Source organism: Bos javanicus, chromosome 5 (assembly GCF_032452875.1).
Source record: "Bos javanicus breed banteng chromosome 5, ARS-OSU_banteng_1.0, whole genome shotgun sequence".
Classification (NCBI taxonomy): domain Eukaryota; kingdom Metazoa; phylum Chordata; class Mammalia; order Artiodactyla; family Bovidae; genus Bos; species Bos javanicus.
In genome coordinates this window covers 63,812,810-63,826,489 of record NC_083872.1, presented here as the reverse complement: position 1 = coordinate 63,826,489, position 13,680 = coordinate 63,812,810, and the positions used below count along the sequence as shown (strand labels likewise).

The 13,680-nt window shown below is 37.9% G+C and overlaps 1 protein-coding gene across 5 annotated transcripts in view; it reads left to right on the top strand.

Annotated features, from left to right (window-relative positions):
* The window catches only part of ANKS1B (ankyrin repeat and sterile alpha motif domain containing 1B), a 1,160,119-nt gene that overhangs the window by 724,718 nt on the left and 421,721 nt on the right, over positions 1-13,680 (top strand). For 4 of the 5 annotated variants that reach the window (XM_061417010.1, XM_061417008.1, XM_061417009.1 and 1 more), the window contains exon 15: positions 4,855-4,961. In XM_061417010.1, the coding sequence (XP_061272994.1) occupies positions 4,855-4,961 (107 nt within the window). Of the gene's footprint in view, positions 1-4,405; positions 4,962-13,680 lie in introns of those variants that run through there. The other variant, XM_061417012.1, reaches the window with a different exon arrangement.

Sequence of the window (13,680 nt, the reverse complement as noted above, 5' to 3'; positions counted from 1 at the left end):
GATCTCCTTCAGAATGGACTGGTTGGATCTCCTTGCAGTCCAAGGGACTGTCAAGAGTCTTCTCCAACACCACAGTTCAAAAGCATCAATTCTACATATATATATATATATATATATATATATAAACATACATATTTGTACAAAGCTGTGGTGTGTGTGTGAGACAGATTTGACAATGGATACATACATATGAAGAAACATAGTTGTTTGTTAACATGAATTACCTTGATGGGACAATGGATGACATGGGTGGTTTGGAGATACTGGGAGAAAGAGTAACCAAGAAAAATAGAAAAAGAAAAAAAAATGCTAATATGTAAACCAATAATAATGTATTCTTATATGCAATTATTTGTTTTGTGTTGTTACAAATTTATAGAAAATTTAAGAACTAATTGTTTTTATTTTACTATTATTTGATAACTAAATTTATTCAGATATAATTTACATGTCATTCAATTCACCCAAAATGTATAATTCCATAGTTTGTAGTACATTCAGAGTTGTACAACAATTGCCACAGTAAATTTTAAAACACTTTTATCACTGTGAAAAGAAGTCCCATATCCAGTAACAATTATTCCCCTTTTCCTCCCAATTCCACTGGCCATATTCTTGCCTGGAAAATCTCATGCACAGCGGAGCCTGGTGGGCTACAGTCCATGGGCATCACAAAAGAGTTGAACATGACTTACTGACTAAACAACAACCACAAACAACAAAGTGGGCTAAATAATCCACACCACACTGCCTAGAACATAGTAGCTCTCAGTACCTGTTAGTTTTTTTCTTTCCTTCCTCTTGTCTCACTTTTGGGACTTAGAGAAGTTCCAGTTGAATAATGAGGCCTGTCCAATAATGTGATGTCATGTTTGTATTTCACGTAAAGTGAGAAATATATAAACAGTATTTTAAAAGTGATCTTCATACCCAAACAAGGGTTCTTTCGATGGTTTGGCTCATGAGAAAAAACTTTAACAGAGCTAGAAGCACCACGATTCAAGGTCTCTTTCTTCTTCCTACCTCTCCCTCACCTCTTCCCCCTACCCCTGCTGCTGCTGCTGCTAAGTCGCTTCAGTCATGTCCGATTCTGTGCGACCCCATAGATGGCAGCCCACTAGGCTCCTCTGTCCCTGGGATTCTCCAGGCAAGAATACTGGAGTGGGTTGCCATTTCCTTCTCCAATGCATGAAAGTGAAAAGTGAAAGTGAAGTCGTTCAGTCGTGCCCCAGTTTCTCCCAATTCACTTCCCCTGTGCATGAAAACCTTTCCCCAACATATGAGAATTATTGAATACAAACTGAATGATTGAAGAGTTAAAAGAAAAAAGTTTAGTCTATAGAATATTTGTAAAGTCATTAGTAACCCATATTTTCTCTGAACTGTTTTTGTACAACAGCCTGGACCTTGATATAACCTCCCTCCCTCCCTCTCTCCCTGTCTCACACACGTGCACACTCATTCTCAATCTCACTCTCTCCTCTTCTCTCTCTTTCTATTAAGAAATGAAAATCCCACGAAAGTCATTTCCGTGTCATGTGTTCATTCATTTAACAAAGACAATTTAATGCCTAGAATGCATGTAGCACTCTTCAAGGTACTTGGTCCATGGTGTGCATCTTAAGAAATGAGATGGGATTTGAGGAACTGGTCAGTTAGCACATGCCTTACCAAACCAAAACAGTAGTCATGTTTGCTCAATATAGTGAAAGTGAAGTCGTCCTGACTCTTAGACCCCATGGACTGCAGCCTACCAGGCTCCTCCGTCCATGGGATTTTCCAAGCAAGAGTACTGGAGTGGGGTGCCATTGCCTTCTCCCAATTATAGCTTAGGAATGATCAGGAGAAACAACGTGCGTATGACCCTAAGAGAGGTTGTAATTGATGCCACTTTAACTCCACTCTGTATCAGCTTTACAACTGGCCAAGGACAAATAGCATCTTGCTTTCAACTTCTTGTACAGGTAATATTGAGTAACCTGAATCCCCTTAAATAGATTCCCAAACTGCTACAAACTTTTTGACCTTCTTAAGAGACCTAGAATCTGATTGGTTCTATTTTAAAACCTAGCTGTTTTCTTTTAAAACAAAGAACTCAGAGACTTGGGATAGACTTAAAAAAATTTTTTTAATCTGAAACTAGGAGGATTTTACACAGTTTGAATTGTGAGATGAAAATTGCTTTGTTTGGTTTAGCAGGTGCATAATGAATTATTACTACTTTTAATGTTAGCCAGACATATTCCTACATTCAAGAAATATATCTTGTACACAAATAACTATAATGTTAGACAAAAAACATTGTTATAATAGATGGCCTAAAAATGCCACTTAAAACAGGTAAGGAAGAGATTTATTCCTGTTAGGTGGGATTAGAAAGGGTTTCATAAAGAAAATATCATCATATCTAAAGTCAAAGAACAGGCATAAATATGGAGACATAATAAAAGCAACCCAAGTATATTCTAGCCAGTAATCCCACCTGCTTGGAACTTGGGGAAAGGGAAATAAAATTAGAGGATTTGTAGTAATCATGAAGACCCCAAAATGTCATCAAAGGAATTGGGAATTTATTTTGAAGCCAACAAAAAACCACGGAAGTGTTCTGAAACAAGGAGTTATAATCAAAACTGTCTTAAAGAGATTATTCTGACATCCATGTATATACTAGAATTTGAAATATCAGAGGAAGGAAGATGAACACAGAGGCCATAGTTGTATTAGGCCAGGTGGGCCTGAACTAAGAGCAAAATCACAGTAGGTGTCAGCTCTCTAAACATGAGACAGGAATTTGAATTAAGGGAATAGAGGCAAGAGATACTATGATGAGGGATGACTGGAATTTGGCAACTGATGTCAGTGGTGAAAGAAAGAATATAAGATGCTTTGCAGTTTAATGTCTGTGTGCTTGGGAGGTTGACAGTGCTCTTCAAAAGACAAAGGAAACAAAGAAAGATAAGATCTGGGGAAAGAAGGAAAGTGATGTTTCATTTATTCAATGAATATTTATTGAGCACTTACTATGTGTCAGGCACTGTTCTGGGGGGATGAGAGTTATCTTTAATTTTTAAAACACTTTATGTGGTAAAGGCAGTGTTCTCAGTCTGTGTGACTCCAAAGGCAGAGCTGGAGCCAGTGAGTAGAAGTCAGCTAGGGTTTCCCCGGTGGTTCAGCAGTGGAGAATCCACCAGCCAATGCAGGAGACCCAGGTTCAATCCCTAGCTCAGGAAGATCCCCTGGAGAAGGAGGTGACAACCTACTCCAGTATTCTTGCCTGGAGAATCCCATGGACAGAGGAGACTGGTGGGCTACAGTCCATGGGGTCGCAAAGAGTCAGACACAACTTAGTGACTAAACACAACAACAGCAGGAAGTAAAATACCTTCCTAATAAGTGGAGGCTTTTTGATAAGTAGTGAGAGCTCTGTTACAGGCAGTATTCAAGCCTAAATTAGATAATATTCTTCAAGGAACTCTGTTACAAGGGATTCCTGCATTAAGAGGGAGGTTAGATTAACCTCTCTGCAAGTTCTCTCTCAATCTTAAGAGTCTGTTCTTTTCATGATCTACTCCTATGGGTTCTATTATTAATCTCTGGTTTCTCTCGATTATTAAATAAATTACTCAGTCTGTCTGCCATTCAGTAAAACTCACACATTTACATCTGTTATTCTTAAATTATTCTTGGTTAGGGCTCTTCTTCTTTATTAAAAAATTCTACCCAGTAATGTTACCTCTATACCTAATTTAGAATGTCAGCCCTGGTAGATTGGGTTATAAATATCAGAGGGGAAAGGATTTTTTGTGCCTAATAATATTTTTGTTTGTAAGAAGCCTCACAAATGAGAAATGAATTATCTTGACTTCAAGATTGCGATGCAGTTTCTGTATTTTGCAGCAATTCAAGAAGGAAAAAAAAAAATACCTCGGAGAGGCTCATTTTGATACAGCACGGTAAAGAAAGAGAATAATTGTTCTCCAACACTGTAAAGCTTTAGATCGGAAACATTTATCTGTGCTGCGTTTTAAAAAAATAAGAAAGGGAAAGAAAGGAAAGAAAAGGAAAAAGAGAACCTGTCGGGGGCTCCCCTGTAAGCTATAGTTAAAGCTTTGCATTTCCTGGTGTCTTTTGAAACGTAAAATTCCACAACAAATAGCTCTATAACGTATAACCAGTATGAAGATTCAATTCAGTTTTAAGCACTTTAGTTTGCTTTTGAATCTTGCTATTTTCTGCATTTGTTTTGACTGCTCTCATCATTCAAGATTGACGCTTGGATGGGTGTGTAGGAGGAAGCAGCAGCAGCAGGCTTACAGCTTGCAGACAAAAAAAATCTGCCTTATCTGATGGCTATTATTGAAAATGCGAGGTGTAGCCTGGGCTGGGTAATGAAGGGGAGCGAGCGAGGGGGAGCAAGGAGCATGGAGCTGCATACTGATGAGTGTAGGAGTACTTGATAAAAAGAATTCTGGCTGCTGGCCGTGCATTGCTCATTGTGGAGTACTCCAACAATCACACAGAACGCAGACCAGCCTAAGCTGACAGCTTGATATGCCTTCTTCTGCTGCCTGGTTTTGGGGGCTGTGTGACGTACTGGTCGGTAGTAAAGATTAATATGTAAGAAATGTGGAGCTAGGATCAAGTCATACTCCACAGCCTGCCTGGCAAACTATGTTTTACTTCTGACTTTGCTCTCTCGCTGAGAACATTAATCTGTCAAGCTGGCGGGCTCCTTTGATAGCAACTTTCCCAGGAGCATGATGTGGCAATGCCACCTCTCAGCCCAGGACTACCGCTATTACCCCGTGGACGGCTACTCCCTGCTTAAACGCTTCCCTCTTCATCCTCTTACAGGACCCAGATGCCCTGTCCAAACAGTGGGACAATGGTTGGAAAGCATTGGGCTACCTCAGTACGAGAACCACCTGATGGCTAATGGATTTGACAATGTGCAGTTTATGGTAAGACGCTCTCTGTGTCCACGGAGCTGCCTTTTGTCTGTCTTTGCTTCTTATGTGTCTTACACGGCTCAGAGGCAGCCTGATTTGCACCAAAACTGGTCAATTGTATATATGTAACTGCATTAGAAAATTGGATGCCCTTAGGACTGAACCGACTGTGTAACATATAGGCACTTGCTGAAAAATGAGATCTATGTGCATCCATATACATGTGTATTATATGAATGAACCGGTGAGAGTACTATTTATAGGCAGTGAAAGAAGATTAACATTTATATTCTCCCTGTCATTCTCTGTGTGATTTTTATAAATCTGTCATCTCAGAATACCCAGTTAGATGATGATAGCACTCTTCAGTTAATTCTAGATTCCTGAAACATATTTCATTTGGGTATCAGCACTTAGTGATTAATTAAACAATTTTTTGTGTTTATGGTATGAAGATCATTTTTTTCCTTATAATTGTTCAATAAGGAGTTTAAATTGTGTGGATGACCTTTAGTTCATTAGCAAACTGATTCGAATGGTCTATCGTAGAGAGCTTTTGCTTAGTTTACATGCTGATTGAAGAGCAACAAGGTACTGTTTATGATTTTAGGTAGAAAACAAACACTTCCATCAATTAACTGTCAATATCTAGAAAGAGAGGCTGATGGACTAAGTACATTCGTGTACTTCTGAATACTGGTCTGCCTGCAGTCTAAAGCTGGTCGTGCAAACTTCGCACTGTGATGAATATAGGTGAGGAAGGAGGATGGGGAACTGTGCAGACCCATAACACAGCTTTGTGATCATTCACATGCCTCCCCCAGTGCTCATCAGCTTCCCTTGTTAAGCTACGTCACAGTCAGTATTACCTTCCTTTGCTTTTAAGGTCCCATCACACATATTACTAATTCCTAATTTAGAGAGAAAATACTTAACATAGGCATGTAGCACAAAATGGCTTGCAGAAACAATTAATAGCTATTTCTAAATAAAATACTGGAGCTTACACGTGAGGCTTATTAATAATAAAATTGATAACATTATACTGAGAGCTAGGCACGTCTTTTTATTTTCATTTTAGATTATTTTCTCCAAGCTTGACTTGACTATTGTAGATTTGAAGATTATTTAAACTGTTAAACTTCTGCTTCTCCAAAAATGTGTGTCCCATGAGCTGTTTTTTTTTAAGCTGCATCAATGTAGTGAGACATATGAGCCCTAAGTAATTGTACCCATAAAACTCTTAATGAACCCACTTTTAAATAATGAGACATGCAGCAACTATTATTTTTCTCATGTCTAAGAATACTGTCACTGATTAGACAGATTGTATAGCTATCAAAATAGGGGGGGGAAATAAAATTTTCTTTAGTTGCTATGAGAGTCTTAGGACAGACTGGGTAGAATTAGGACAGCCTTAGGACACTAAACAGATGACACTAAGAATTAGAGAAACTATTACATTTACTGCACATTTGGATGTCTTTATTCTTTCTCCTTATCTCTCCTTGAAATAAGACTTTTTCACTCCCACTCCTCAAACCTGTGTCCAGATTTATTCTGGTCCCGTGAGAAGTTAGCTAGGTCTTTGGATTCTCTGGATCATTGATCTACTTTGAAAGATTTTAATTCAGCATAATTTTCCTCTGAATGTTAAACACTTTAGAGTAAATATAATCCCTTTTTGAAAACCCAATGCAAAGGTTAATCAAACATGTTTCCAATAAGCATTTGGAGATTGGAAAAAAGCGTTCATGAATAAAATATGTATAAACACTCCAAAATGTATCCAGGAGGAAAAAAATCCTGGACATATATGACAAAACCAAGGTCTGATCCTCTCCATAGACTTTCGACTTTATTTTTTCAATTCAAATTATTGTATATAATTTTTCAGAAATTAAGAAAACATAGTTAATTCAGAAAAATCAAACACTTTCTATACAAGACAGAATTTTAAAAATTTGAATTATCATTCAGAGGAGTTAATTATGGAAATGAAGCAAATCATAAAACAGTGTCAACAATTATCACTTTGCATGCTGCTATACACCATTTATTTGCTACTAGCATTATACAAAATCAATTTCTATCTCTATAAAAATTATGTATTGATCTCCATAATCTAATTTACATAGTTATGAACTTAGTTGAAGTACACTAATATGATCAGCCAACTTTGAGAAATAGGTTTCGTTAATGTGGTGAAAAATCTGTTGGACCTGCTTAGTCTCCATTCGGTATCATATTCTAGCTTTTGTTTTTCTTGAAGCACATTCTGACCTGCATTTATTCATTCTGTTGCCTAAGCAACAAGCACCACACTCCTATTAACTATGATATAGTGCAGGTCTTATTTATTTTTTAGAACAAGACAGTAGAGACATCAAAAGGATATAATTAATGTTGGTTGAAATATTGTACTGCATCCATGCATAGATATTCTTTATTTAGGAAACATTCTCAAGAGTTAATTTTTCATTTAATCAATATTCTATAATGAATATGAGTTTCAAAGGGTCCATATAAGTAAATTTCAAAGTATTTATTGAAAGCTTTACAAATTTTTTTGTTAATAACTGTTCTACATACTCTTACACATAAACACAATATATGAATGATTTATCCACACAGCTGTGATTAACTTTAATAAAGATTTTTTATATCAATTCCTAGGCAGAAAAGAAGGACCTTGTTAGAAAAGAAGGACTCATTTATTTTTAAATTTTTATCCATTATTGTTTCTCCTTTGGGCTCTTAAAACTTATTCTTGATTTTATTTATGTATCAATCTTGTTAAAATATCTGAAAGTTAAAATTCCGAACTTTTTCTTTATGTATCTGGTCCTGGTTTGCAGAATAGTATTGCACAGGACATTTATGTGTCCTTAAAAATATAAAATAAGTGAAAATAGGTACAAAGAATAACTACAAAATTACATTTAAGACTTTGGGAAAGTTTAGATCTATGTGGCAAAAGTCCCTTCAACACAGAAATCCTTTGTCTGAAGACTTGTTCAAGCCCCGCTCTACCTGTCCATCCCCTCTGAAGTCACATATTATCAGCTCCCATCTACTTCAGCATGTCTACCTGCTACTCACTAGCCTCTGGGAGTGCCGCCATGGTCCTCTGATATCCCACTTGTTTTCCCCAAATTTGTAACATATAGGATGTGTCTGACTTTCAACATTACTTTTTTTTCACTAAGGAGTTTAAGTATGAAATGATTACTGTATAAAATGCTCATGATGATTTACTTTCTTTTTGGATATAATTCCATCATCATGTCTTTTCCTGTGTTAATGGCTGCTTCCTAATATGTAAGCCTCAAACTATCTGTTCTTGTCCTGATGAATACTCATTTGTACACTCCCTCAGCTCTCACAGCTATTCCTTTCCTTCCTCTCTGTCTTTCATCCTCAAAGGTCTAACTCAATTTCTGCCTTGTTTCTATAGCTTTTCTTAAGGGCTCCAGTACTTAGCAGCCTCTCTTTTCTCGATTTCATGTAGGGGTTGTACTTGGCATGAAAAATTACATTTGGCATGCCATTATTTACTCTCCAGGATTGGGAGTTAAGTTTTCACTTGAATATATCTTATCTCCCCAACTAGACTAGAAGGTCTTCGAGTCCAAGTTCTAAATATTCGATTTCCTTGCATTCCTAGCACTCCTAGCATAATGTAGTATACACAGAAATCTCCCCATAAAAACCGGATCCACAGCAGATTGTTATAGATGGACATCCAGCCAAGGACTAAAAGCCTCATCCTGCCAGTGGGGACATAGAGCATTAGTACCTTTTATCCATTCATGCAACAAACACTCCTTAAACATTTCCTATGTGCTAACAGCATTGTTAATTAAATTACTAAGGGTATAACAATAACCCTTAAAGGGTATTACCTTTGACCTCAAGCAGGTTACAGTATTGCTCTTAGACCTACCATATTATTTGCATGAGCATTGCATATACATTCCTTCATGTGCTAACACAAACGTATATTCGCACGTTATATCATGGGGATCTTGTCATTCATCCTTTCATATAAGCACCATCCTTCAGCATATTACTTACCAGGAATTGTTTTTTCAGCAGCAAATTACAGTAAGCAATGGTAGAGGTAAAAATCTATCATAGCATGGAGTAGAGTAAAGAAAGATATAGATACTGATAACATCTAAACACTGGCAGTGTTATGATAGATTTGTCATCCAAAGACTACAGTAAGAAGTTTCTCTTACTTGGAGGACTGACCCCTAACCTCACCATGTTTTAACAGACAGTCATATTTGTAAACTCTAATCAAAAGGGGAAAGAAATTATACCAGCCCATTATTTTAGCACGTCCTATGCTTTCTAGCAATTGACTTAGATGCTTTGACCACTATTAAAATTTCAAAATGCATACAGAATAAGATATAAAAATAATACCAAGGACCCTATGTGAATTAGCATTTTTGTACACTTGAGTAGGTAGCATTCATAAAGAATTTACTGAAGGTCAAAGTGAGTACTGCCTATTAGACACAGAAGTAGAGTCACAGAGCTCTTGGAAGTCATCCATTTGAACCAAAGATTTGAGCAAGATTGATCTTATAAGTATTTAATTCAAACCTTTTTTTCATTTTTGTGGTGCATTTTACATGCTAATAGACTTACTTCTTTTCTTCTCTCTTGCATAACTTTTCTGTAATAAGAGCACCATTTGCAGTTGACCTGATAAAACTGACCTTTTAAGTATCTTAGCAGCATATCTTGACCCAAGTAAGAAGTTAAACTTGGGAAGCAGAAAAATAAATTATCCCTAAAAAATAAGACTAATAACCTTCACAATGTTTTCCTGTTTCAAATATTGTTTAAGAAAATGTTATAAAGTTACTGAGATTTAAGGGTATAAGAGAAATATACCTGCCACACTCCCTATGCCTTCCTGTTTCTGAAACAAGTGGCTTTATATTGAAAGGGCAGTTATAATTCTCCATATTCATTTAGGCCAGTAGTTACATACCCACTTTTGAAAAAATATCTTTTTTTTTTTTCAATTATTGGCATTTAAAATCTGTTGGTAACCAAAAGTCAAAGCCAGGAGGGAGTTGTTCTTTATCTAGACAACAGCTTAATTACAAGTGTAACAGGCAACAGCCTTGCAGTGCTGTGAGAGAGGACTGAAGTAAGACTTCTTGTGTCCACTGTCTTGCTTCTGTATGGCTTGATTTACTCACCTGTAAAATCAATGTAATGAGAGGTCTGGGAGAAATGTTCTTTGGGCTCGTTATTGAATATTTTGAGCTCTTTAAGGATGCAGGGTATGATAGTGGTGCTGGCAGAGCTATTAATTGTTCTTGTAGCTCTCATTAGCCTTGGAAGGACACTGATGGCTTGTGGAGCAGAAAGTCAGAAATGAGGGCATGTGCAGGCATGGCTGTCTGAGAAGGATGAATGGCCTTCAGAAAAAACAGCAGTCACAATTCCAATCCAGTGACTCTAAGGAGAATCAAGCCTTTCCTCCTACCTGGAAGTTACTCTGATTACATATTTGAGCATTAAAATATGCTGCCCCATTTTCTAATAAAGCACTACTACAGCTACCACTCCTAACTAATGCTCACACGTAACAGCCTTTAATTTAGTCATGCAGCATATTTGCATACTTATCTCCAGTATTGCACCAAATGACCAGATCTTTGGGATGAAGAATTTAATCATGAATTTTACAACTTACTAAAACTGCTGAATTACAGACTGATTTTAAGAAAGTCAGCCACAATCCTATTTCATCTCTTCTTTAAATGGACAGATCTCTCAATGACCTCGATTTTCTCATTTCCAGTCACCTCATTTACCCCTATAATCCAGCCTGTTTCCCAACTCTTCCACAAAGTTTGTTCTCTTTTAAGTAAGCTGTAACCTCTTTCTTACCAAATCTCCACCCCTACCCTCTTTTTTTTCCTTACTTCATTTCTCTTTGACCTCTTTCAATGACTGATTCTCACTCTCCACTCCTTATTGGTACTTATTCCCTTGCTGAAATTTGTTTGGTTTCTGTAACGTTACACTGCCCTTTCCAATCACTCCTAGTCTCCTAACCCTCCTGCCTTACAAGGTGGAGGTTGTTTAATCACTAAGTCATATCTGACTCTTGCAACCCCATGGACTGTAGCCTGCCAGGCTCCTCTGCCTCCCAAGGTGGTGGTGCTCAATTTGTCTACCCAGTAGGGAGATCACTGGTTCTTGTATTAATAGATCCGTAGCTGTCCCTACTCTTCCGTGCTTTCTACCTGGCATCCAGTACTGTCTAGCTACTCAATAAACATTTCCGCATACATGTCTGAGTACCAAATATTTAGCACCCTTGCTTCAGCCCCACTCTACTTAAAATCTTTCAATGATTCTCAATTACCTATGGGAGATTATATTTACAAAATCCTTAATGTGGCTTTCATATTGAGGACCCTTTCTGACCTGCCTGATCCAACTTATTTTCTAGCCTCATGTGTTATTTCATCTCTTTACTGTTCTCCAGAACTGACATTTTTCTGTCATTGCCTGGCCTTTGCACATGCTGCCACCTCTGCCAAGAATGACCTTCCTTCCCCTCTTAACTCCTTTTTATCCTTTAGATCTTAGCCTGGTTGTCACTTCTTTTAGCCGTCACTTCTTGCCTGACCTCCCAAGTATGGGTTCGGAACCCTTCTTTCCCCTTGTCTTACTGTGCTATATTCCCTATTTACTTGTTCATCTACCCCACCACCTCTGCCACCACAAACACTACAACGGAGGTGGCAAACTTATTCTATAAATGGCCAGATAGTAAATATTTTAGGTTTTGAAAGCCATATGGTCTGTGTTGCAAGTATTCGACTTTTCTATTTCATCATGAAAGTGACCATAGATAATACACAAATAAATGGACCTGACTGTGTTCAAATATAACTTTATTTACAAAAAAAGAGGCAGATCTAGTCAATAGGCCATAATTTGCTGCCCTTGCACTTGATTTTGAATTTCTTGAGAGTTAGAAAAATTCTTTGATCCTCTGCATCTCCAAGTACAACCTCTGACTTACACATATAGACACAGTAAACGTTTGATGAAAGGAGAAAAGGAAGGAGAAAGGGAGCAAGGAATCAGGCAGGTGGCTCCAATAAGGTTTCTGAGAGCCTGTTTGATTTAAAGAGATCCCAGCCAATAGCTGAGGATATTCAGAACAAGATCCAGTCTTCAGGAGTCTGTCAAGAGCAAAAGGGGGGTTTTGCTCTAACCAACCAGGCTGGAGTATATTTTCAGTAAGGGAACTACACAGGCATAAGAACTAGAAAAACACAGCTGCAGAGGAAGCCTTCTAGTCCCTCTGTTTGGAATTCCTTTCTCTTCCCTCGTCACCTCATTTTGCAGCATTGTTCATTGTGTAGCACTGATTGAGCTTAAGCATCACGTCCTCCAAGAAGTATTCCCTAATGCCATTTTGTCATCTAGCTAGCACAACTGCCCTTTCTCTGTGCACCTCTGGCATCCTTTTCTTAGCCCTAAGCTAGGGCTTATTATATTTCATTGCAATTATGTTATCTGTTCAGATGTCTGCTTTCCACCCTAGAAAGTGAGATCCTAAGAGGCAGAAAATGGGTCTTATTTATCTTTGTATTCCTAAAGCCTAACCCAGGGCCTGGCATATAGTAGCTTCTTAGTAAATATTGATTGGATGACATTTTTTAAGTTTTATTTAGTTTCATATATTATATAAATTATACTCATGTAACTCTCACATCTTCCTATCAGTATAGGGTCGCAAAGAGTCGGACATGACTGAGCGACTGAACTGAACTGAACTGAACTGAATAATGAAGATAATGAGATTCAGAAAGTTTTAAAAACTGCCAAGCAGCACCTAGAGTTTAAAACCAAACTGCTTTGACTTAAAAGTTCCTGTTCAATTCACTAAAACCATACTGTTTCATCATTCCTCCCTTCATTCATTCAGTGAATGTATACAGAGCCCCTGTTAGATTGCAAACACTGAACAGAACAAGGGCCCTGCCCTTCGAGCCCTTGAAGCTTGGCCTATTTCTAGTCCTTTAAGGAACCTCTTCATCTCATTTCTTCCTACTTTTCTTTCTCTTCCTCACTGCCTCTCCAGAGGACCTCTGTTTTACCAAGACCAGAACTCTCACTGCCAAACAAATACATATCTTCCTTTCTCTGTTCATGATTTCCTTCCTGCCTAACATAGCCTATTTCTTCCCTATTCCCTATTCAAGACTTGTTCCTTAAGGCCTTTGTCTTTCTGCTTGCTCTGCGGAGACTTCCTCTACTGATCTGGACCCTGCCCACCCCTTCAGCTTCACCTCTTACCCATCTTAAGATGGGTTTAATTATTATAGTCTTAATTGTGCCACACTTGCTCACAGATCCATGCCTTTGCACACACAGTTCTCTGCTCAGAACAATACTTTCTTGCACTTATGTTTAGCCTGAATAACTCTTACTTCAAAATTTGACTCAGAGTTTCCTTCTGTAGACCCTTTAAAACAAATTCATATTGCTCAACTATTCTTCAGCAGCCTCTCATGGCACCCTGCTTATCATCTACGGTGGAATCATCTGACCCCTTCCCCTAGGAGATAACAGTGTCTGGTTCAATGTTACCTTCCCAGTCACTAGCACATAGCTGGTTCTTGCATGAATTTTCTGGGGCTGCCACACACTGGAGGGAATGGACTACAGTGATATA